This window comes from Natator depressus, chromosome 4, assembly GCF_965152275.1.
Source record: "Natator depressus isolate rNatDep1 chromosome 4, rNatDep2.hap1, whole genome shotgun sequence".
In the NCBI taxonomy this organism is placed as follows: Eukaryota; Metazoa; Chordata; order Testudines; family Cheloniidae; genus Natator; species Natator depressus.
Genome location: NC_134237.1, coordinates 28,762,254 through 28,785,128, shown reverse-complemented (window position 1 = coordinate 28,785,128; position 22,875 = coordinate 28,762,254). Strand labels below are relative to the sequence as shown.

Here is a 22,875-nt window from a genome sequence, read left to right as displayed (position 1 = left end):
TGAAGGATCTAAATATCAGAAATCATTAATAGTATCTAATGAGGCTTACTTAGACAGTTAAAAAGAAGCTAAAAATAAATTTAAAAAAAGCTATTATTCTTTTCCCCAGGGTATTTAAGATACTCCTGAGAATTATAGGTTTCAGAGTAGCAGCCGTGTTAGTCTGTATTGGCAAAAAGAAAAGGAGTACTAGTGGCACCTTAGAGACTAACCAATTTATTTGAGCATAAGCTTTCGTGAGCTACAGCTCACTTCATCGGATGCATCATCATGAGCTGTAGCTCACGAAAGCTTATGCTCAAATAAATTGGTTAGTCTCTAAGGTGCCACTAGTACTCCTCTTCTTCCTGAGAATTATAGTCCATTATAGAAGGTAATGCTCTATCTCACAGGCTGCTTTCTTTGGCACGCTTTGGAAAATATCTATTGGTATTTTTCATACTTAAAAAGGATTTATATAAAAAGTTTAGCTTCATAACTCAGTAACCAAATATTAGCTATGTATCTGTTACATACACTTTAAGAGTTATTTGTTTAGTTGGATTCTGTACTGATGCTTTCAATTTTATTTCAATCTCTCTTCCTAATTCATATTATGCAACACATTATTTCAGTATATTTTATGTAAAACCTTTTGGAATGCATTATAGCTTTCAATTCCACATTCTCAACTGAACTTATGAAATTTCTTTGAAATTGTATTCCTCTGCATAAACAGAATTTTTCATGAATGCCTTACCACAGCTCCTGACAACCTACACTTGACATCCAACTTCCTTCCCAAAATGAATTCTAACCTTTCAAATGTACTCTATTTAATCCTTATTGCAGTCTACAAGGTTCACAAATTATCTCTGTTTTGATATTTGATGCTCATTATATACTTTGAATCAACAATGTGTGTAACAGGCTCTGGGTGTTAAAATCAGCAAAAGAACTAAATGAAACATGCATGTTTTCTAAGGTTACCATGGTAAAAGGCTCATGGGCAAAGCCTGAGATCCCTACTCAGTTTTTACTCAGCCTTTACACATACAAACCTCCCTGTGGTGCTCAGAAGAGAACTGAAAGTGCTACAGCAATGTTAATTGAAGAGCTAAGGTGTATGTTCAACTACTGAACAAGGTCCCTATGTTCCCTTACATCACATAGCAATAGAGAGGATCGAAAGTGACTTAAAATCATACATTGGGCTAAGACGGCAATACAAATTGGAAAGGTGTTTATGCAGTACAGGTGCTTCAGATTGTGGAGCGTTCAGCCCCACTGTATTTAGCCTTAATTCGGCAAAGTTCTTAAGCAAATACTTAGCTTTAAGCTTGTGAGTGGTCGAACTAGATTCAATGGTATTACTCATGTGAGTAAAAATATGCATGTGCTTACGTGTCCTGCTGAATCCACCAAAAGGCTTGTAAAGCATATGTGTAAGTGATTTTCAGGATTGGGAATTTAATCCCTCAGAGTAGTTTTGTGGGAAAATAATTCATAGCCTGTTGGAGTGTGGACGAATCAAGGAATCATTTCTATACACTTTGTGTTCCCTTTATAGTCCAGCAAAAATATATGCCACGTAAATATGCCTGCTGGTGCTACTTGGAACAAGGATAACTAATTCTAAATGCTCTCTGCCCCATTAGAGGGCTCACATGAGTATATCTGCTAGGTGGGAACCAATGGCAACTCTGTGAGCCGTTTTGCTACTGATGAGGGGAGGGCTGAGAGGGACATGGAGGCAGTAGAGGTCCCTATATGTAACTTGAGAAATTAAGGGTTTAATTTCCTTTTTACTACAAATCTCTTGAAATCACATCATTTCAAAGCCAATCCCTTCACGTCTTTGGGACTATCACTAGCCTGACTCTTTCTGCTCTGTTGAGAAGGAAGACTTCTTTTGTTAATGGTCAGAGGCCCTGAGAAACTCCCCATTTTAAAGCACTTCAAGTGCAAATACAAATCTGCGCTACATATTAACAGAAATTATTCCCAATTTTGTAAAAAATAAAAACACCCAAATCTTTATGATCCTTATGCCAAAAATATTCATCTTCCTTTGAAGCAGTCCTGATATCTGAGCAACCTGACAATTCCATTGGCATTTAACGGATGTGTAGGTGAACAAAGGAGAGCTCATACTTGAATGCCTGTGTCACGCTATCTGGAGTGGTTTGTTTTGCTCAAAATCATTTTCAATCCCATTTTCTACTTCCATGGTTGAGCTCTTCTATCAAAAATTAATGTTCGTTTGTGTTATCTGTGAGCTGGCCGGTATTGTCTATGAATCCAAAATGGTCCTGTTATCTGAAAGAAAAGTTGCTCACCAAAAATAAAGTAAGCATCAGGCAGACAGTTTCTTTAAAAGCCGTAAAATTCCCAGCAAGACACAGTTTACTATCTATCATTTCTCACTGTTCATTGCCAGCCACACACTGATCACATACCAGTCTATGGGTGTGACATCACGAAGACTGTAATTACTAATCACACCATGGCTTTAGAATAAGGGTATGATTTCCAGCTCCGAAGTCTGCACACACAATTGCATACATACTTTGTGCATGCACAACCACATGCATGTACATATGGCAACATCATTAATATAAATTACATGTATTTACAGTCACTCACAGGTCTTTAACACTCTTGGGGCCTCCAAGCACTAATTTAATACGAATTATGTGGCCAAAGTACCATGCACTGTACCAAACACATAGTAAGAGACAACCCCCTCTCCCAAAGAGCTTACAAACTAGACACACAAGGTAGATGAAGTATGGGAGAGGAAACAGAGGCACAGAAAGGTAAAGTGACTACTTGCCCAAGATCACATAAGTCAGTAGCAGAACTGGTAATAGAAACCATGTATTCTGAGTCTCAGTCCATTGTTTCCTATCCACTAAACCATGTTGTGTCCTCCTCTACATGGTGACATAGCCTGGCATATGGGAAGAGGTGCACCTCAAGAAGTCAGAATCCATCTTCCAGCCTCTCTGCATAAAGGGGATACCTGCCCAGCTATTCAGATGAAATATAATATTAAGGAACCATAAGCTACCATCATTAGACTCACTAAAGTTTTATCTGAGTAAGGTCTTCAGGTTTGGACCCATTGCCAACCTGAGAGGTTGGACCCATTGCCAACCAATTGACCACTCTCTTGTCTGCTGCAAAGTGAAATTTCAAGCTAAGAAGATCCACTGTAACAAAACTGCTGTACAACCTTGTATTGACTTGTGTCGAATCCACGATCCTGTCAAGAAATGGCTTTTTAATGAAGAAGTAGCAAAGATAGCTGGAAGGAATGAAACTGCGTCAGATGCATGGGAAGTCCTGAAGACAAGTATGAACAATGCGGCAGTCAAGAGCTTTGGAAAGAGTACTAGGAAAAATGTTGAGTTAAAATGTTGAGTTAAATGTTAAAGTCTGCGCTTTAGAAGGATCATGTATGTAAGACATCTTTCAAATATGTATGTTTTTTCAATACCAAGTCCAGCTGGTGCTAGTGCTTGGACCTCAGGTGTCTCCATGATGTTCTTCTGATGTTATCAGCAAAGAAGGTGTTAGTCACTGATAAGCCTTGACTGGCACAGATATCGAGAACTCTCTGACCATCGTCATTTATACATTCAATGCCATGCCTACCCAGAATCCCAGGCCAGATCTCAGCATTGGATCCAATACTTTCACTGAAGACTCCAAATACTCGGATGGGTTCCTTCCATGGATTCCTGCCGATCAATTCTTCTAGCTGTTGGTAAAAGCTATCCTACTCACCACTAGCCTGAAGAATTGGAGCATAGACACTGAAAAGGTTGATGAATCCCTTCTGTAAACTAACTCAAAGTGTCATGATATGTAAGGACACTGCCATCGGAGCATCATACAATCCCACAAGTTCACTTCAGCGTGAGCACCTTTCTGTCAGGGTGAGATCCTTTAGCCATTCTTCACCAACAAGTATCCACAAGGCAGTGGAGGATGCAGTTTAACATCATGCCGAGAACTAATCTCTTTATTTACTTAATACAGGTCCAATAGGTCAATGGTAAAAAGGCAAAATTGTAATATGAAACTGGAACAATCTCTGTTTAATTATTCTGAATGTGTATTTTAATTTTAGGTAGCTCTAGTTTTTGGGTAAATTAATTAATGTCAGTTCAACAATGGCCTGAAGAAGAACTCCATGTAGCTTGAAAGCTTGTCTCTTTCACCAACAAAAGTTGGTCAAATAAAATATATTACCTCTCCCACCTTGTCTCAGTTCAACAATAATGCATAAACATTTTCAACTCCATGGTTAAATGGTTATTATAACCAGTATACCTGGAAGCCAGCAAGATTACTTCATTTTTCCAACTCAGTTTATAAATTGCCATAATGGCTATGCAGGGTGGGAAAAAATGGAACTTTTTTTCACGAACTATAAGATCTCTTGAAATTAATTTTTTAATATAGCTTGGTCTGTTTTCTTACATGGAATGAAAACACTGAAATGAAACAAAGTAAATATATAAGAATAGTTGTGAGAGGCTAAAATCATTGAGTTGTTCAGACTATTTTGGCCTCAAAATTATTCAGCTTCACTTTCTGTATCTTTGACTTAAATTGCTCATGAGAATTCTTTTATCAGATACAGGAATGAACCCTCATAAATACACATTATTATGATTAGCATCCTACCACTGGATCTTTTCCACCACTCCCAGGTACTAACAAATCAGTTGATTTCACATCTGCCTACAACTCATATTTCCCGAAAGGATCTCAGAGATCATATTTGTTTCCATTTTCCAATGTACACTCCCACCTTTTCCCTTAAGGACTTACACAATTCACTTTAGTCAATCAGTTCTTCTTGATTGTTAGGTCTCACTCATTCTCCATCTATCTTTGCTTTATTAGATACATTATTTGCTGTCTTTCCATTTGTCTTGTCAGCTACTTGCTGTTCTTTCGACCACTGTTGCCTCATAGTTCTCATTTAAGCTTTGTTCTTTTGATCTGTTCACCTTTCATTCCAGCCAAAGCCTAAATTATCCTATTCTTATCTTGTGCCTTTTCTATGCCAGACTGTACACTTAAGAGAGAAAGTCCAACTTTCAGTGGGCCAAACTACCTCTTTTTAAATCTTTCCCTAAAAGTTAGTTATTTCATGATATCATCCCAGGTTTCTCTCTCACATAATGTCGCCATAACTACTTGTGTTTTAGCTGTTTATCCCAGAGATCATATTTGTCTAAGGTAAACTGGAAGCTCCTTGGCATCTATGTAGCACAGGCTTTATACATTTTTGTGACTGAATAAGCTCCCTTTTTATAAGAGACAAGCAAAGCTGCAGGATTCACTTTGCAACTGTCACCACTGAGCCAAACCATGCTGGTTTGTTTGTGAGGTTCCCATACTTCTTCAAGGGCATCACCAGCTGCCTCTTGACACCTTATCTTGCCTGATTTCTGAGACACTGACATGCTAGTGAACAAACATCCTATTCCCTCTTCTTTCTTGGGCAAGGTTCCCCCATCCATGGATCTCCAGGGATGTCAAGTGACTATTTCCTATTGCAACATCAAGGAGGCAACCCTGATCCCAAAAACCCTAAAGTGTGTTCAGGAGGCAGGACACAGCCTGCTCCCCAAACGGGAGAGGAAAAACTGGAAAACACTTTTGTTGCAACCGGCTCCTACACTGATTACAGGGGAAGCCTTATAGATCGCTTAGCAAGGTAACTTGAGAAACACTGGGTATTCCCACGTGCCATACATTAGGGATTATACAACATCCTAGGTGACTCCCCAAAGATTTTTCTAGCCACCAAAGGGAGAATATAGTGCAAGAAACCACTTACCTTTGCACTGCTGCTGAAGGAATGCAAGGACTGTGCGAGACTAACGACTTTCCAAAGTGGGCAGGATGAAGGTAGGGCTATAGCAGAGTCAGGGATCAAAGAAAGAGGGAACAAAGGGAAGTGCAGCTCCTAATTATTTTCTTCTCTTGGGTTTGAGCGGGGAGATCAGCTCTCCCTCCTCACACCCCCGTCTATTCCTCCTATCATGCCAGCAAGCTAGGAGGTGCTTAGCCAGTATGTTCCCAGCATACTTCCACTCCACATTAGCTTACTGAGTTACAGGGGATGAGGCAGTAACCTCAAAGAGACTTCCCTCTGTACATCAGCCCAGAGTTCTGGACATATTGAACCAGTGACTTCAGAAAAGCCCTCTCCCTGACTTCAGACCAGCAAGACAGAGGTCCTTAGTCACCTCAGAGTTCCCTTTTTCTTGACATCAGCCCAGTCAGCTACAGGTGCCAAGACGGTGAGTGACATCAGTGGCTTGCTGCTTGATATTAGACCAGGAAAACTGAGGTGTTGAGCTTGTGACATCACAGATACCTGTATCTTGACATGAGCCCAGCAAACAGAAATGGTGAACTAGATACCCCACAGACATGTGACCTGAATTCAGTCTAGCAAGTTAGAAATTCACAGCCAATGAGCTTACAGCATCCTGTGCTCTGACATCATGCCAGCAAGGCAGAGCTGCTGATCCAGTAACCTCAGAGAGGCTCATACCTTGCCATGAGTCCAGTAAGGTGGAGGTGCTAAGCCAGGAATTCCAAAAGACACTTAGTAATCTCACCAAAGCTTTTTCATCAGCCAGCAAGTTGATTGTGCTGAGCTAGTAACTTCACACAGTGGTGTAACTTGACATCAGCCCTGCAATAAAGATTTACTGAAGAGGCCTTTAAGTAAGGGTTAGTAGCAGAGGCCGTGCTATGTGGGAACTCTTTTGCTAAAAGCAAAGGGAAAGTTCCACCTTCTCTTACTCTCCTGGGCTTGGGGGAGAATTCATCTTTCCAAGTTCCATCTCCTGTTTCTTAGCACTGACTGATGAAATAAGCATTCATTAAGCAAATAATCTAGAATGGAAAGCACCAGGAGGAGCTGGTACCTGGCTGGGGAGTTTATTGGGCTCCATGCCTACCTGCCTTTAAGTGAAGCAGCATTGACATTTGACAGGAGAAAAAGTACTGTCCAAACTGAAAGACTCATATCAACCTCATTTCCTCTACAGCAGGGGTGGCCAACCTGAGCCTGAGAAGGAGCCAGAATTTACCAATGTACATTGCCAAAGAGCCACAGTAATATGTCAGCAGCCCCCCCATCAGCTTCTCCCCCACCCTCCGCTCCCAGCGCCTCCTGCCCACCGGCCAGCACCTCCCCATCCCTCCCTGCACCTCCCGATCAGCTGTTTCATGACATGTAGGAGGCTTTGGGGGCGGGCAGAGGGGGAGGAGCGAGGGCACAGCAAGCTCAGGGGAGGGAGCAGGAAGGGGTAGAGTAGGGGCAGGGGCTGTGGCAGAGCCACGGGTTGAGCAGTGAGCACCGCCCCCCCCCAGGCCACCCCTGTTCTACAGGAAGATCCTTCCCTCCCCACCAGGGAGAAATGGAGAGGAAAAGCTCTCTCTCCCCCCCTCCCTGCATGGAAGAGGGAGGTCCTTCCTCTGCCCAACACTACCTGGATTTGAGGGGGAGAGCAATGGTTCTGTCAGCTCCTTTTCCTCTTCTGGAACCCATGGAGGGATGGGCAGGTGGATGTGTGAGTACGAGACAGGTTCCTCTATGTAGTTCCACATTCTAGAAAGATTAGATAACCTCCTTTCGGGTCACACAAGATGTAAAGACTCTTTGTGCTCAAGAGCCCTTTGCTCTACTTTCATGTAGTTTAGGGAATTTCAAACTCACCATCCGCAAGAACTGTTTCATAGATGCAAGACAGTGACTCTTTGGCTTCTTCATTCTGTGGTTCGTCTAAGAAAAGAAAGATACTTTAATGGATGACATCTCCCTGAAAACATCTTGAAATGAGCATCTCCCTGGCCAGTCTCCCACTGCTTCTTAAGTTGTTTCTTAAAATGTTTAATTCTGTACTCCAGCAAGGACAGCTCTGATGACCATTGGTGGGATGAGAACTACTTTAGGAACAACTTATTTTGGGACAACTAGTTAATTCCAGGGCATTAGCAGTATATATTACAGATTTTTTTTTAATTGAAGCTATACCAGAGGTTTTCTTCCTAAAAATATTAAAACCTGCTTGTTATTCAGCTACATTCCTCAACTTACATACTAGGAGTGAGTAATGTATTAAATGTTAGTTAATTAGTAATTTATTTTTTTACTATGTGGAATAAGTAATATGATAGCACAAGTGAGAAAAGAAAACTATACTGGCACAGTTTATACTATGAAATGCAAAGCTTTGCCACTCTAAGCCAATATGGTCAGTGGTTCAGTCTTCACAGCAGCACAATGATGTGGAATTAAGGTAGAAGTCCCACTGTAGTCAGTAGGAGTATATGGACTGATGGCAGGATTAGGTCCTAGTTAGTTTTTACTTTGAACTTCCTGGTTTTTGTTCAGTTGTATCCCTGCCTCAATGCTACTGTCAATAGTTTAGTACACAAAAGGAGACTTCTGAGAAATGAAATTCCTACAGAAGGGAATCACAACAGATGAGGTTCCATTCGAAATCTTCATTTTGACACACTGTTCTCCATCGATGGGCATTTCACACAATCACATAGAAAACCTGCACTTCTCATTAGTCTGTTAGGTATTATTGACACTGAAATGATTCTCTGCAAAAATTAATACAAATTCTTTTAAATCTGTTATATGAAAGGAGAGATATAATAAAGCATCACCGTTTTCTTAAAATCAACGAACAAGTGTATTAATGACTCTTCTGTGAGTAAATTATGTATATATTTCTTCATTGGCAAACTTGTGGTATAACTGGAGCATCCGATGGGCAAGTAACCACAATATTAAAGACCATTTTGCACAAATTCAATATCAGAAACTGAATGGAACAAAATAAAAAACTATAATTTGACAATATACGGAAAGATTAAAAACAACAACAAATGAATCTTAGAAATAAGGCAGGGCCGGGTCATTTATTTTTGCTTGCATTCCCACCCCCACCTCCCTTTTGAGGCTAAATCCTGAGGTTTCTTACACAAAGGCCAAAATATCTTAAAAGTGGTGGGCCTGCTGCGGAAGAGAAGATGAGGAGGGGGACAATCTGGGGAGATCCCTCACAAGCCTGTATACACCCTTCTGGTACATGCATCATCATAGCTTACCAAAAATGATGGGAATGTGGGCTTGTGCAGGATTGTGCCTGAGGTATGTATAGTATGAATCTACATGGCTACAGTTCGGTAAGGTGGGGAACAGCAGCCTGTGCCCTTTATTCTTCTCTGTTCTACCATTAACTGAATGTGACCTAGCTGCATGAGTGCCTCAAGATCTACTCTTGGACTAAGGGTGAAGATTCCATCCCCACAAAATCCCTCATATCTTTTGTGGGCAAAGCTATTTTCTTCAGAATTAGACCCTTGATTTCTCCATTTGTTTTCTTGCCTGATAAAACTGTATTTGTGTTTTTCTTTGTGTTAGGGTCCCCACTGAAATCTTCAATGCTTTTACAAATAATTATTACTGCAGCAACTCACAGTATTCCTTGGGTATTTCCTAAGGTACTGTATAGGGAATACCAAGAATACTGCAGTAATCTTATCTACTTGCAAAGGCAAAAGCAAAAAAAAGGTTGCCATCAAGTGAGACTTTGACCTAGTTCAATCTGATGTGCAGGCTATGCACTCTTCCTTCAGTCTACCTGACAGGAGCAATTAAACCCCTTCATGTAGTGAAAAGCTTCTACCTAAGGCAACTCGCTGTATGACAAGGCCTGAGGAAAAACTAACCTCGGTAGATTAACAGAGGGTTCCCTGATTGCCAAGGCAGGGGCCAAGTTTTGGGCTGGTGTGTGTGTGTGTGTGTGTTTTAGAGGCAGAAAGCCAGCAGAAAGTGAAAAAAAAAACAGTGATGAGCGTGACCCTGAGGTGAAACACAGAGACAGAGCTTCTTGGGCACAGAACTTGCAGGAGAGGCAGGCTTGAGGATTTATGAGCAAGGAAACTTCCTGCTGTTTGTTTCTACTGTGTTCAAGGAAACAGAATTTTGCGTACATACTTTGGAAATAAACAGGATTGCACCAAAGAATATACCTGATTCAGATCACCAATTTCTCCTCCTAAGAGAAACAGCCCTGCAAGGACACAAATGTTGGCTAACCACTTATGTCAGAGGAATAGCAAGCTGCTTGTACCAAGATAGGAGAAAAATACAAGTAAGTCAGGTTTAAAACTGTTTTGGGCAACCACCTTAATATCAATTGCATTTAAAATAAAACCTGACAGAAATATTATTTATTTGTATTATAGTAATGCCTACAAGCTCCCACTAAAATTGGGACCCATTGTGCTACCCGCTGTACAGACACAGTGAGAGATATTGCCAGCATAAAGAGATTGCAATCTAAATGGATAAAAGAGACAAAAGATGGGAGGAGAAACAGAAAAGTAAAGTGACTTCCCAAAGTCATGTGGGAAAACTCGGAACAGAACCCATGTCTCCTTATTTCCAGATCAATGCCCTAGCCAGTAGGCTAAACTGCCTCTCTATGAGACAAAAAAACAGCCCACTACACCCCTAAATTGAAGATCTGAGTTCTGTGGTGACTTTTCAACACTATCTTGAAGTGAGAAAAATGGGATTGATGAGGGCATAGGAACAATAGGTGCAGGAATTATTTGTTTTCTGTCTCTACCTGTCACTTCAACCCCAACATTCTTCTGCACTCCATCACCTCAATGAGTAGTGTAAGCAGCTATGCTGCTGTAGGAGCCTGGCAGGGACAATACAAAGCGTGTTTCATGGTTTGATTATTCACTTGCAAACGAAAGTAAACTTTTGTGGGGACGGTCTCCTTGCTTTTCCCTGCAGCAGAAGTCCTGAGCAGCATTTGGTAAAAGAAAAAAACCAATGGCTGCTGGTGGGGAAAAAAGGAGGGTAGAAACTAAGACACTACTTAGATGCCACATGATGGAATCTCTCACTCAAAAATTAGGAAATGCCAGAATTAAGATTGCCTGTGCAACTTTAATTCAGCCCCCTTGAGCATGTGAATTAATTACAAAAATGACAAACTATTTTTTTCATATGACCCAGGAGGATGGACCTGCTCTGGAGGTGATTTGTGGCTGTGTAGTGAAGCAGGTTGTTGTCTGTAGGACCTCTGCCTCATTTGTTACGGAAGTTGGAAGGTGTGCAGTGAGTGAGGCTGGGGATTACAAAAAAAGAAAGAATAGTCTCATGGTTAAGGTCTTGTGGCTAAGGCAGTTGAATGCTGTTCAGAAGAACTGGATTCTATCCAGAGCGGGGATGAAATTTTTCAACCAAAATTTTTTGGAAAAAAAAAATGCAGATTCGGTGATCCGCAAACATTTCATGAATTTCTGTCAGTTTTGCCAAAATGTTTGCTTAGAAACAACAAAAATATTCTGAGAAAAAATCAAAACATTTTGTTTTGACCTTTTAAAACAAAACATTTCAATTTTTCAGTTCAAAGTTTTCTTTAATTTATTTTATAACAAATCAAAAATGTTTTAAAATGCTCAAAATCTAAAACAAAATGTTTCATATTGGATCAAACAGAACGTTTTGTATGACCCAAAAGGTATTTTATTTTTCAACTTCTTGAAACTGCCAATGAAGAAAAAAAAATCAGTTATTTGCTTAGCTCTAATTCTATTCCTGCCTCTGCCACAGAGTTCCTATGAGATACTAGGCAAGTCACTTAAACCAAGCTTTTCAGATTTCGAAGCAGAGCGCCACGGCTGGGAGCTGGCGGAGTGGAGCGGGCTGGGGCCGGGCTGCTCCGCTTCCGCCACTGCCGGTGAGTGCGGGGGGGATCCCTTCCCCCAAACCCCCTCCCCCAAGCGACATGGTTGGGGCTGGGGAGAGGGAAGCAGAGCGGGCTGCTCCCAGCCCCCTGCTAATCCCCAGGGCCACTCTGGGATTGTGGGGCCCCCAAAAGTGCCCCCCACAGCTCCTGCCTCCCAGACCTTGTGGGGGGGGAGCCCCTGACCACCCCCGAGACCCTCTGCCCCTTATCCAACCCCTCGGCCCCGGCCCGTCAGCGTGTCGGAGCTTTACCGCGTTGTATGCGAACCCGCGTTATATCGGGCCACGTTATATCGGGATAGAGGTGTATTTAAGTGCTCAATTTTAAATAAATGGATTTCTCCTGTGGGTCACGAAAAAAGGGCCCTCTTCTTCTTTGGGAACAGGCTGTAGGAGAAGAGAAGAGAAGAGGACTGCTGTGTTTATTTTTGCCAACACCATCAAATAAAATAGAGCCATTAAAGAGAGTGCTAGATGCTAAGATTCCCAAGTCCTCGATAGATTCAAAGTCCTACCAAACAGTCTCATAAAAACAGAGGCCCAGTTAAGTCTAGGCTGAAAAACCAGGCCCATAGGATCTCTTTCTTAATAAATATATAACAGTAACCATCATTTCTAGGAGAAAGTACATGCCTAGACTCTTGGCTGTCTGCAGTGTCAGGTTGACAGCTACTCTAGAGTGGTGAGAAGGGGCAGGGGAAAGAGAGGAGGGGGAAAGGCATAGAGTAAAACACAGTGTTGAACTGTACTTTCATCAATATTAAGAAAAGCTGAGGCAAAGAAAAGTCAAAATACTAAATTAATAGAGTCACCTTGCATTAAAATTAAACGCACAGTTATGTAGAAGAGTAAACAGAATCTTAGTTGCTAGCTTGGGAAAATACAACCTCCTAAGTCCTAACTTTTCTGTACAGCCTACATTTCTAATGACAAACGAGTATTCAGACAATTAAAAAAAACGGAAGAAAGGTTTTAATTGAGCTGCTCAGGATAACATCACTGTAAAAATGTTCACACCTTTTAAGAAGTCTTGCTATGCCAATCTCTTAACAGCAAAAATATTTGCATTCTTCCTAGCACTAAACAGGAACATACTAAAATCTGCCACCATCCAGGAAACATATGTTACAAAGCATAATGCCTGAGTCTCAGTTCCTCATTTGCTCCCCCTATAAATGCTCTCAACCACAGACAGCAAATCCTCCTGATTTTAGGTTTTCTTTGAATCATGCTATTCTGTAAACTGGATCTCTAATGGGTACATTATCTAACTATCAACTAACACCTTTATTTGAAGTGTGCATGTTAATTAGTATTATTTATTTGGCTAGCATTATAAGAGTACACAGCTGGAGAACTGTGCCAAAGGGTTGAAATTGGCACATTCTGGTGTGGTAAAGGATATTTCAGCCAAATGAAGAGATATGGAGTTGGATCTCTCGGTCCATTCTATCCACTTCATGCTGCTCAGACAGCACAAAGAGAATAGAGTTCAGCTGCAAATTAACTAGCAGAGAATCCCCTTGCCCAGAATTCCCTCCAGACGTAAAGCCAGAAAACCCTGCTTCTGTGCCAGTCAGCCACTCGGACGTAGGGGCATGGCATGGCAGAGTTTGTTAACACCAAATCTACATTGATGTAAAGTCTGAGAGATTGTAAACCAGTGATAGAAATTAGAACAGGACCTCTTCTGTTCTATCTAATGCCAGGACTAGCCCAGTACTGAATCATGGAGCCAAAATCAGCTGCCAAATGGCCTCCTGTGCCCTGCAATGAATGGAACTCAGCTGCAGAGGAGAACTGATGCTGTGGTGTCAGGTAGTCAATTCTGAAATGTGCCATGGAATACATGGGTTTTAAGGAGAAGAATGGGAGAGTTTTATGAATATTGACTAGGAGGCATTGTGCAAGGTGGTACAAATGTGCAGAGTGAACAAATTAGCAGCAATTAATAATGTTATGAGCAAATGGAAAAGGAAGGAGTAAAATACATATAATATTGTTTGGTCACTATTGTTTGGTCACTGTTTGGTCACTATGTCAAAAGTTATTGCAGAAACAGAGGGGATCAGAGATAGGTGATGAAAATAAGGACAAAAGAATGGCCATAGTGGGTCACACCAAAGGTCCATCTAGCCCAGTATCCTGTCTTCCGACTGTGGTCAATGTCAGGTGCCCCAGAAGGAATGAACAGAACAGGTAATCACCAAGTGATCCATCCCCGTCGCCCATTCCCAGCTTTCTGGGAAACAGAGGCTAGGGACACCATCCCTGCCCATCCCGGCTAATAGCCATTGATGGACCTATCTTCCATGAATTGATCAAGTTCTTTTTTGAACCCTGTTATGGTCTTGGCCTTCAAAACATCCTCTGGCAAGGAGTTCCACAGGTTGACTGTGCATTGTGTGAAGATTAAAATGAGGTGTGTCCGGGCAGGCTTCCACATGAAGAGAGACTGAAAGTATTTAGCTTAGTGAAGAGTAAAAGGAGACATGATGGGGCATACAAAACATTGGTATACAAAAGGTAAATCAAATGTACCTCTTGTTCTTTCATTGAAAAGCAACAAATTTAAAACTGATAAAAGGAAAAAATTGTTTTACAACATCCGAAAATCACCGATACAGGTTATCATTGAGACCGAAAGCTTAGCAGGATTCTGAATAAAAGATTAACATGGATAATGCAAACATCCACAGCAACACTAGTCAGAAGTAAACAGTATAGAAGATGTAAACCTTTACACTTCAGGGCATATCACTAACTGATACAGATTAGGAAGAAACTTTCATTGTAACCAAGTGATTTTCATATTTGTCCACTACAGCATTTTTTTTTTGCACCTTCCACTGAAGCAGCTGTTACTGGCCACTATTAGAAACAAGATATTGTGGATGCCTTGCCACTTTACGTTGTCATATTCTGTAGTCTGACCGCTGTAAACAAATGCTTTGTGACAACTGACCAAAATGAAGAAACACCTTTCTTCTAAGAAACTATATTTGTTTTTTTTTTAACAAATGTTTGCAGTTTCCTGTTTGCGGTTCCCACTGATATGGAAGTACAGTCCCTGTGCTAAATTCTCCTCTTAGCTATACTGGTGTGATCCCATTGATTTCATTCCCATGAATGACGAGGTTAGTGAGCCAAAGAGCTCTTTCTCCCATTCAATAGTCAAGCATCAGTAATGCACTGTAGGAAGGTGCAGAACTTTTGGGATGCCAACTTTCTGGAAGCCAAATCGGGTGACTCTGATTAGCTTTACTCCAGAACATAAAAGAAAGATCTAGAGGAGGGGATCTAGGACTTCTGTTTGTAAGTACAGTTGTGTCTGTTCACTTGGGTCCAAGCATGCTTTCAGTTACACACCAGTGTTACTGCAGAGTAAATCCATGTTCATGTAATTAAAGACTGGGTCTACTTCTCCACACCACTGCCATAGTTTTATACTTGTGCAACTCCACTTCATGACAGCATTTTGGTGGAGTTGCTCTAGCATAAGACTGGGACAAGGGAGTGAGGAAAAAAATCTGACACTAGGTTTTAATTCATATTCCCGGAATTTTGAGTACTTCATTTTCCAACCTTCAAACGTTTAATGTCAAGTTTTTGATGGACTTTCCTTCCTTTATTTTTTTTTAAAGTAAAAGAAAAGAAAACTCTGATGTGGAGCTACTTGCTAGATAGCAGCACAACATTCTACCCTGCACATAATGTGCAGATTCTGAGGTCAAGGCTCATGTCCTGCTTCACTGAGTATGCACTTTGCATGCTGAATGAAAGTTTTCAAACAGCAGCTGTAACAAAAAACTAACTTATATGGGGGCAAGAATGTGTGTGAATAGTATAACCACACAAAACAGAAGGAGTTTGGGAGCAGACAGAGGTCTGAGAGGCTATGAAAAAGCAGCAGCAGCAAATGCCTACCAGGAGTGCATATCGGGTGATGTATGTGGAGCCTGTGATAATATTACTGGAGTGGCCTCCCCAAATTGATTGCAATACAGTCTTCCTACAAAACAGACTGCAGACGGTGCTAGGTACAAAGTGACTCCTCAGTTCCATTTCTACAGCACAGTAAAGTACTTGCAAATGAATTTCAACCCTGTGCAATGGGCCAGCACAAGACCTATTCACTACTTAAGCTCTTAAAATAACTCTTATGTTGACCTCCTGCTCAGTGCTGATCTGCCTCAGCAGTCACATAACAAACATATACAGGATGCAATTCTATTTAGCAGAAACTTCTTGTTTCAGCTGCTGCAGAAGATTAGCATACTGTTTCAGCTTGTGTGTGCTTCGGAGAGAAAAAGAATGACGGAAGTAAGCCCAAACTTTGTGGATGGCATATTTTCCATATTAGCACATTGCCTAGGAAGTTCTGAACTAGGAAATTAAGACAATTTGAAAGTTATAACAAGTTTCAGAGAGGTTGCTGTGTTAGTCTGCATCAGTAAAAGCAAAGTGGAGTCCTTGTGGCACCTTAGAGACTAACAAATTTATTTGAGCTTACGCTTTTGTGAGATATAACCCACTTCATCAGATACATGGGGTGGAAAAATAATTTTCCCTCTGTTGATACTCACACCTTCTTGTCAACTGCTGGGAATGGGCCACATCCACTTTGATTGAATTGGCCTCGTTAGCACTGACCCTCCACTTGATAAGGCAACTCCCATCTTTTCATGTGCTGTATATTTATTCCTGCTTACTGTATTTTCCACTCCATTCATCTGATGAAGTGGGTTATATCCCACAAAAGCTTATGCCCAAATAAATAATAAGGTGCCACAAGGACTCCTCATTGTTTTTACTGAAAGTTATGAGACATGCATACACATTTTTCAACCATACTAATGGCAGGCATTAGATTGTTATAATTATCTGAACCCAGGGGTCAGAGAGACAAGAGTATATCATCCCTTTAAGCTCACCAGACAGCTTCTGAAGAACATTCACTGCAGTGCTAGACTTTCCAAAGTTGCATACTCCTTATTCTGGATCTAAGAGGAGGATAACTTTAATCATAATTAAGTGACAAATATATCATCAGCAGGATTAAACTTTAAAATTACCTTGTTGAATAATGCCAGCAACAATGGAGAGATATTCCTCGGGATCCTGATCGGTGGAGATCTCTTGGCTGCTTTGGTCTAAGGTCAGTATCTCATGTAGAACATCTGAGTTCTCCACCCCGCAAAGTAGAATCACCACCCTACCGGAAGGCTCAAGGACCCTGTCCAGGAAATATCTTCTCTTTTGATTCAGGCATTTTAGAAGTCCATTTGATAGTATGAGCAGTTTACATCTATAACAGGATAGAGAGAGTGACTCTAGATGCTGAATAGACAAAGTTTCTAGGTTGTAAAGTAAGATTCCTTGTTCCTTTATAATGTGTTTGAAAAGCGATTTTAAATACAGAGCCCATTCTTCTGCCTCTTCTTCATAAATCACCAGAATGTCCTTTGTATTTTCTGTAAAAAAAAAAAAAAAAAACATTTTTAAACCTCCAATTTTATCTAATAACCACAGCTAGCATGTTAGATTTTTTTCTCTTTGTAATTTGAAACAGAATGGTAGAGATAGAAATTTGGGTTTTCAACTGTTTGCAGAAAAATTTGAAATTTATGTTCCAAACTAGAATATAAATATTTTTGAAATTTCGTGTGGAATAGAAATTCTGATAAAATATCCCCTTTGAAAATTTTGTTTAGTAAAATTTTTGAAATTGTTTCAAAACAAAATATGTTTAATTTTTTCCTTTTCATATTATTTATTCTTTTTATCATAGAATATCAGGGTTAGAAGGGAACCTCAGGAGGTCATCTAGTCCAACCCCTTGCTCAAAACAGGACCAATCCCCAATTTTTGCCCCAGATCCCTAAATGGCCCCATTAAGGCTTGAACTCACAACCCTGGGTTTAGCAGACTAATGCTCAAACCACTGAGCCCTCCCTCCCCATATCTGTCATTATGTCTCAGCAGCAGTAGTAGTAGTAGTGCATCTCACATATCACATGTCATATTGTGCAGACAAAATATAATACTCAAAACAATTACTTTCTTATTTTTATTGTATTTTATTTACAAAAAAATATTGGGGCAGCTGCTACTTAATACAGATTAAAGCACCTTATTTTGTTGTTGAAAAGTCTCTTGTTTGTGATGTAATGAAGTAGTTTAACATTTTCAACAAGAAAATAATTGTTAAAGCATCAAACTGTTTAATTACAACTTGAACAGGAGACACTAATCTAAAAGAGTATATTCTGTCATCATAATATAACATGTCATTTGATACACTACAGCAATTAGAATCACAGGATTGGAAGGGACCTCAGGAGGTCATCTAGTCCAACCCCCTGCTCAAAGCAGGACCAATCCCCCATAGTTGCCCCAGATCCCTAAATGACCCCCTCAAGGATTGAACTCACAACCCTGGGTTTAGCAGGCTAATGCTCAAACCACTGAGCTATCCCTCCCCCGAATTGATGTGTTGCAAACTGGATTGGTTGTTTTTTCTATATATTTATTTTAAAATATTAATGTAAATGCTAATCTAATAAAAATAGGAATAGTTCAGCATCTGGCAAGTTGCTGCAGCTAGAGAAACAAAAGGAAATGTCAAATAAAGTAGATAAAGGCACACCCATGATGCTGATATTATAAATGATAGGATGCCATTGACGCCACTGATATATTGATCAACAACAGTATGCAGCAAAATACAATATGACATCAAATTAATTAATACAGTTCTATTGTCACAAAGTTAATCACAGGTTGGGTCTAAGCAACAGCATCCATAGACTACATACTTTTAGCTTAGTAATACAGGTTTGTATGCTATGGACCATATTCTACACTCAGTTTTCATGACGTAAATCTGAAGTAACAACACAGACAAAATTACACCTCTTTTATGCCATTTTAAGTGTGAACAGAATTTGGCCAACACATTTGATAATTATATTAGTGTAAAAGCTCCGGTTTTAGATTTCTCTTAATAGAAAGCACCAAATGAATAGAAAGTTCATTTCTATCCCACTATACACTAGTTATTTTGATTTTTTAAAATACTGTAAACAAACAAAGCTTAGACATGGGAGCTGCATAGCTCTTATAGGCATATAAACACATACCACACAACAGCATACACCAACAATAAATACTAACCAATTAGAGAATTAAAAATGCATAAATCAAACATCCTCTGTCATTTATATAATATTACATATGCAGTAGTGGCATAAGTACAAGACCCTTTGTGCAAGAAACAATGTTGTGTACTGAAGATTTTCTGCAGAGTCCATTCAGGCCAAATCCTTAAGTCTAACTTGGGTAATTATAGGGCTCCATCACCATAGTTACTGAGCACCTCACAATCTATATTATATATACTCAGAGAGAAAGAGAACCTCACAACACCCTAGTGATTATTCCCATTTTACAGATGGGGAGCTAAAGAACAGATAGACTAAATGACTTGTCCAAAGTCACACAGGGCACAGTAGTGAAGAAAGCCCAGATCTCAGAGTCCTAGATTAGTGATATCATGATTTCAGGTAACTGCTCCTGTGTCCCCACTTCTGTGATACACTCTAGGAGTTCCTAGTCACGTCTCCGGTTTCCAAAATCACCTGTCTCTGTGTAGGGACCCTTATAACACTGTCTTCTGACCAGGGGTTTTTAAGCCTGTCCAGGACCCCCGCTGCTGCTGAGGTGAGCATGGTGGCCTGGGACCCCCATTGCTGCTGTGCGGGAGGCACAGTTGCCCAAGACTGACACACCAGCCGCTGCAGAAGTCACAGAGGTCCCAGAAAGTCACGGAATCCATGACTTCTGTGACCTCCGTGACAGACTCGCAGCATTATCTCTGGGGCCTTAGTAGGTCAAAGTCCTTCCAACTCTTTGGCAAGGGTCAGACCTCCCTCCCTTGGACAGAAGGTTCTGTCCGTTTGCTGGATCAGAAAAAAGGCTTTGAGTCAGTTTACCTTTTTCTGCCAAAAGCCTTTGTCTGTTGGCCGCTGGAAAACCCAGCTTAAACCAGTATATGCAAAGCACTCCAGGGTATGGTACGTCTCTAGAGTTGTTTAGTCTTAGTGATTCACCTTAATCACCTCCCACCATTTGTAGTTCCTAGAGAAGCTGTGCTAACCCTCCATCATGGAGTAGAACACAGTCATACGTAATACTATTCACAGGTATAAAATAATATGGTCTGCAAAGATATTGCGATCGCATGCAATATCTGTCAGGTGTATTACCACTGGACCATCATTCCTTTCTTAGCTTCTAATCCAGGGGTTAGCATGCTGCAGGAAGTGGCACAGGCTGGAACTGCGAACCGCGGCCACTGGGAGCTGCGGGGGGCCATGCCTGCATATGGTCAATGTAAACGGAATGTCTCACGGCCCACCAGCAGATTACCCTGATGGGCCATGTGCCGAAGGTTGCCAACCTCTGTTCTAATCATTCATCCTTTATACACAGTATAGTGCATAATGGCATCCCAGAATGGTCGACAACGAACTGCTGCTCTCTCTCAAACCAGTTGATTGAAAATTTTCAAAATATATTTGAAATAGAGGCCCCCATATTTTCTGTGGTCAAAATGCGAAATCAGCCTTATGCAAGATGGCTCTCTATCCCTGTTTTAAAATGCAATTCTAATAAAAAATGTTTTATAATACTATATTTCTCATTTTACTTAGAGCTAAAATTGAGTGCTATAGGTAGGGCCCTACCAAATTCAAGGCCATGAAAAACGCGTCACGGACTGTGAAACCTGGTCTCTCCCCATGAAATCTGGGGTTTTGTGTACTTTTACCCCTATACTATACAGCTTTCACAGGGGAGACCAGTGTTTTCCAAACTGGGGGTCCTAACCCAAAAGAGGAGGCGGAGTATCGCAGGGTTATTGTGTGGGGGGGGTCACACTATTGCCACCCTTATTTCTGCGTTGCCTTCAGTGCTGGGTGGACAGAGAGCGGTGGCTGCTGGCCAGGCTCCCAGCTCTGAAGGCAGCATCCTCCAGCAGCAGCGCAGAAGTAAGGATGGCATGGTATGGTATTGCCACCCTTGAAGGCAGCACTGCCATCAGCAGCAGCACAGAAGTAAGAGTGGCAATACTGCAACCCTCCTACAATAACTTGCGACTCCACACAATCCTCTTTTGGATCAGCCCCCTACAGTTACAGCACTGTGAAATATCATATTTAAATAGTTGAAATAATGAAATTTACTATTTTTAAAATCCTATGACCGTGAAATTGACCAAAATGGACTGTGAATGTGGTAGAACCCTAGTAAGAGCACACTGGGCTAAGCAAAATGGTTTCAGTTTTACAGTAGTTTAAGGAAGAGGAGAGGCCGTGAGGCTTTTTTTTTTTTTTCCCTCAGACCCTTGTCTTGATTTTGGTCAATTGTATAGAAGAAAAGGATAAAAGAAAAAATGTTGCTAGAGTTACATAAGGAATGTCAGAAGAGAAGATAGAAGTTCACAAATTGTATGGATAAAAAAGACCCTTATAATTATCTAGTCTGATCTCCTATACCACAGAACCTCACCCAGCAATTTCTGCATCAAGCACATAATTTGTGTTTGAGCTACAGTATATCTTTTAGAAAGACATACAGTCTTGATTTAAGGACTTCAAGTGAAGGAGAATTCACCTATGTAAATTATTCCACTGGTTACGTATTCATTGTTAAAAATCTTCACCTTCTACTCTGAATATATCTCTCTTGTTTTTTCATGATATTTCATTTTGCCTTTTTCTGCTAGTTTAAAGAACCCTTTACTATCAGAAATCTGTTTCCCATGTAGGTACTTTTAGACTGTGAAAAAGTGACTTCTCAGCTGGCTGTTGGATATACTTTGCAGACCTCAAATCATTCTTGTAACTTTTTTCTGAATCCCTCTCAGTTTTTCACCATCCTTTTTGTGAACATCAGAACTGGACATAATCTTCCAGTAATTAGAGAAGAGAAGAGAAGAGAAGAGAAGAGAAGAGAAGAGAAGAGAAGAGAAGAGAAGAGAGGTTGGTATCAGCAAGAGTTCTATGCATGGCAGACATGCAGCATTGGACCCATGGCTAGAAATGTCTTCAAAGTGCTTTTGAGTCCTTTAGTGTTACTTAAATGTAAATCATATACACAAAAGGTGAAATTCACATCTGTGCAGAGGGACATCAGAAAAGTTATGCACTGTCTCAGTCCAAGACTTAAGAGAAGCCGCAGTCTGAAGATGAAGGAATGGTGGGAAAGTTGCCTTGAAGTTATGAAATATGAAAAAGCCTTATATTTTTCCAAATGCATGTTTTTATTTTAAAATATTGTGCAAACAACTGGAACACATGTGGGTATGATATACCTGGATGGAAATTTCATACTCAAAAGAGCCTAAGTGATTTGGGAACATGTGACATTCTATACCTTGGGAGCGTCCTGTAACCCCCATATTCCTCATTTCTATATAATTGTGATCTTACCTATAAAGCACGCCTTGTAAGGTATCGGTGAAAGGCTATGATCTGCTGAAAGCCATTTCTCTATCCATATATGTATATCATTAACGCACATGAAGTTAGGAGAATTGTGTTGTATGGTTGTCACTAAAACATGCTGTACGTTGGGGAATCAGCCAGATATTAGCTCTCCGGAGGCAAGATCAAGGAAAGTAACCAACATCCGGGTGGGGTGTCAAACAACCCATCAACAGCCATTGTCTAGCATGGGAACTACAGTGCAATGACTCACCTGCATGAGGCCACACCAGGGGAATTTCTCAACCTTACCTGGAGACTCAGCAGTGCCCCCAGACATGCCTGGACTTGTGCTCCCCAAGCACATAGGACTGAAGGTATAAAACAGACACAGTGGCCACATGCTTGGCCTTTCTCCTTCATCCATCTACGCTGCAAGCAACAAGGACACTCTGAAGACTCCAACTGAGGGGACTGGCCCAGATTTCGAGCGGGCAATCTGTGTACTATGAGCTGCAATATCCAGTGGAGTGAGAAAAACTGCTTAGTCTTGTTGTTGCCCAGTCGAATAGGGTTGAG

The 22,875-nt window shown here is 40.8% G+C and overlaps 1 protein-coding gene across 1 annotated transcript in view; it reads right to left on the bottom strand.

Moving 5' to 3' along the window:
• Positions 1-22,875, bottom strand: part of BANK1 (B cell scaffold protein with ankyrin repeats 1) — a 277,328-nt gene that overhangs the window by 222,223 nt on the left and 32,230 nt on the right. The window contains exons 2-3 of the mRNA XM_074950677.1: positions 16,885-17,283; positions 7,739-7,804 (exon numbers count right to left, since the gene is read on the bottom strand). Coding sequence (XP_074806778.1) covers positions 7,739-7,804; positions 16,885-17,283 — 465 coding nt within the window. The remainder of the gene's footprint in view (positions 1-7,738; positions 7,805-16,884; positions 17,284-22,875) is intronic.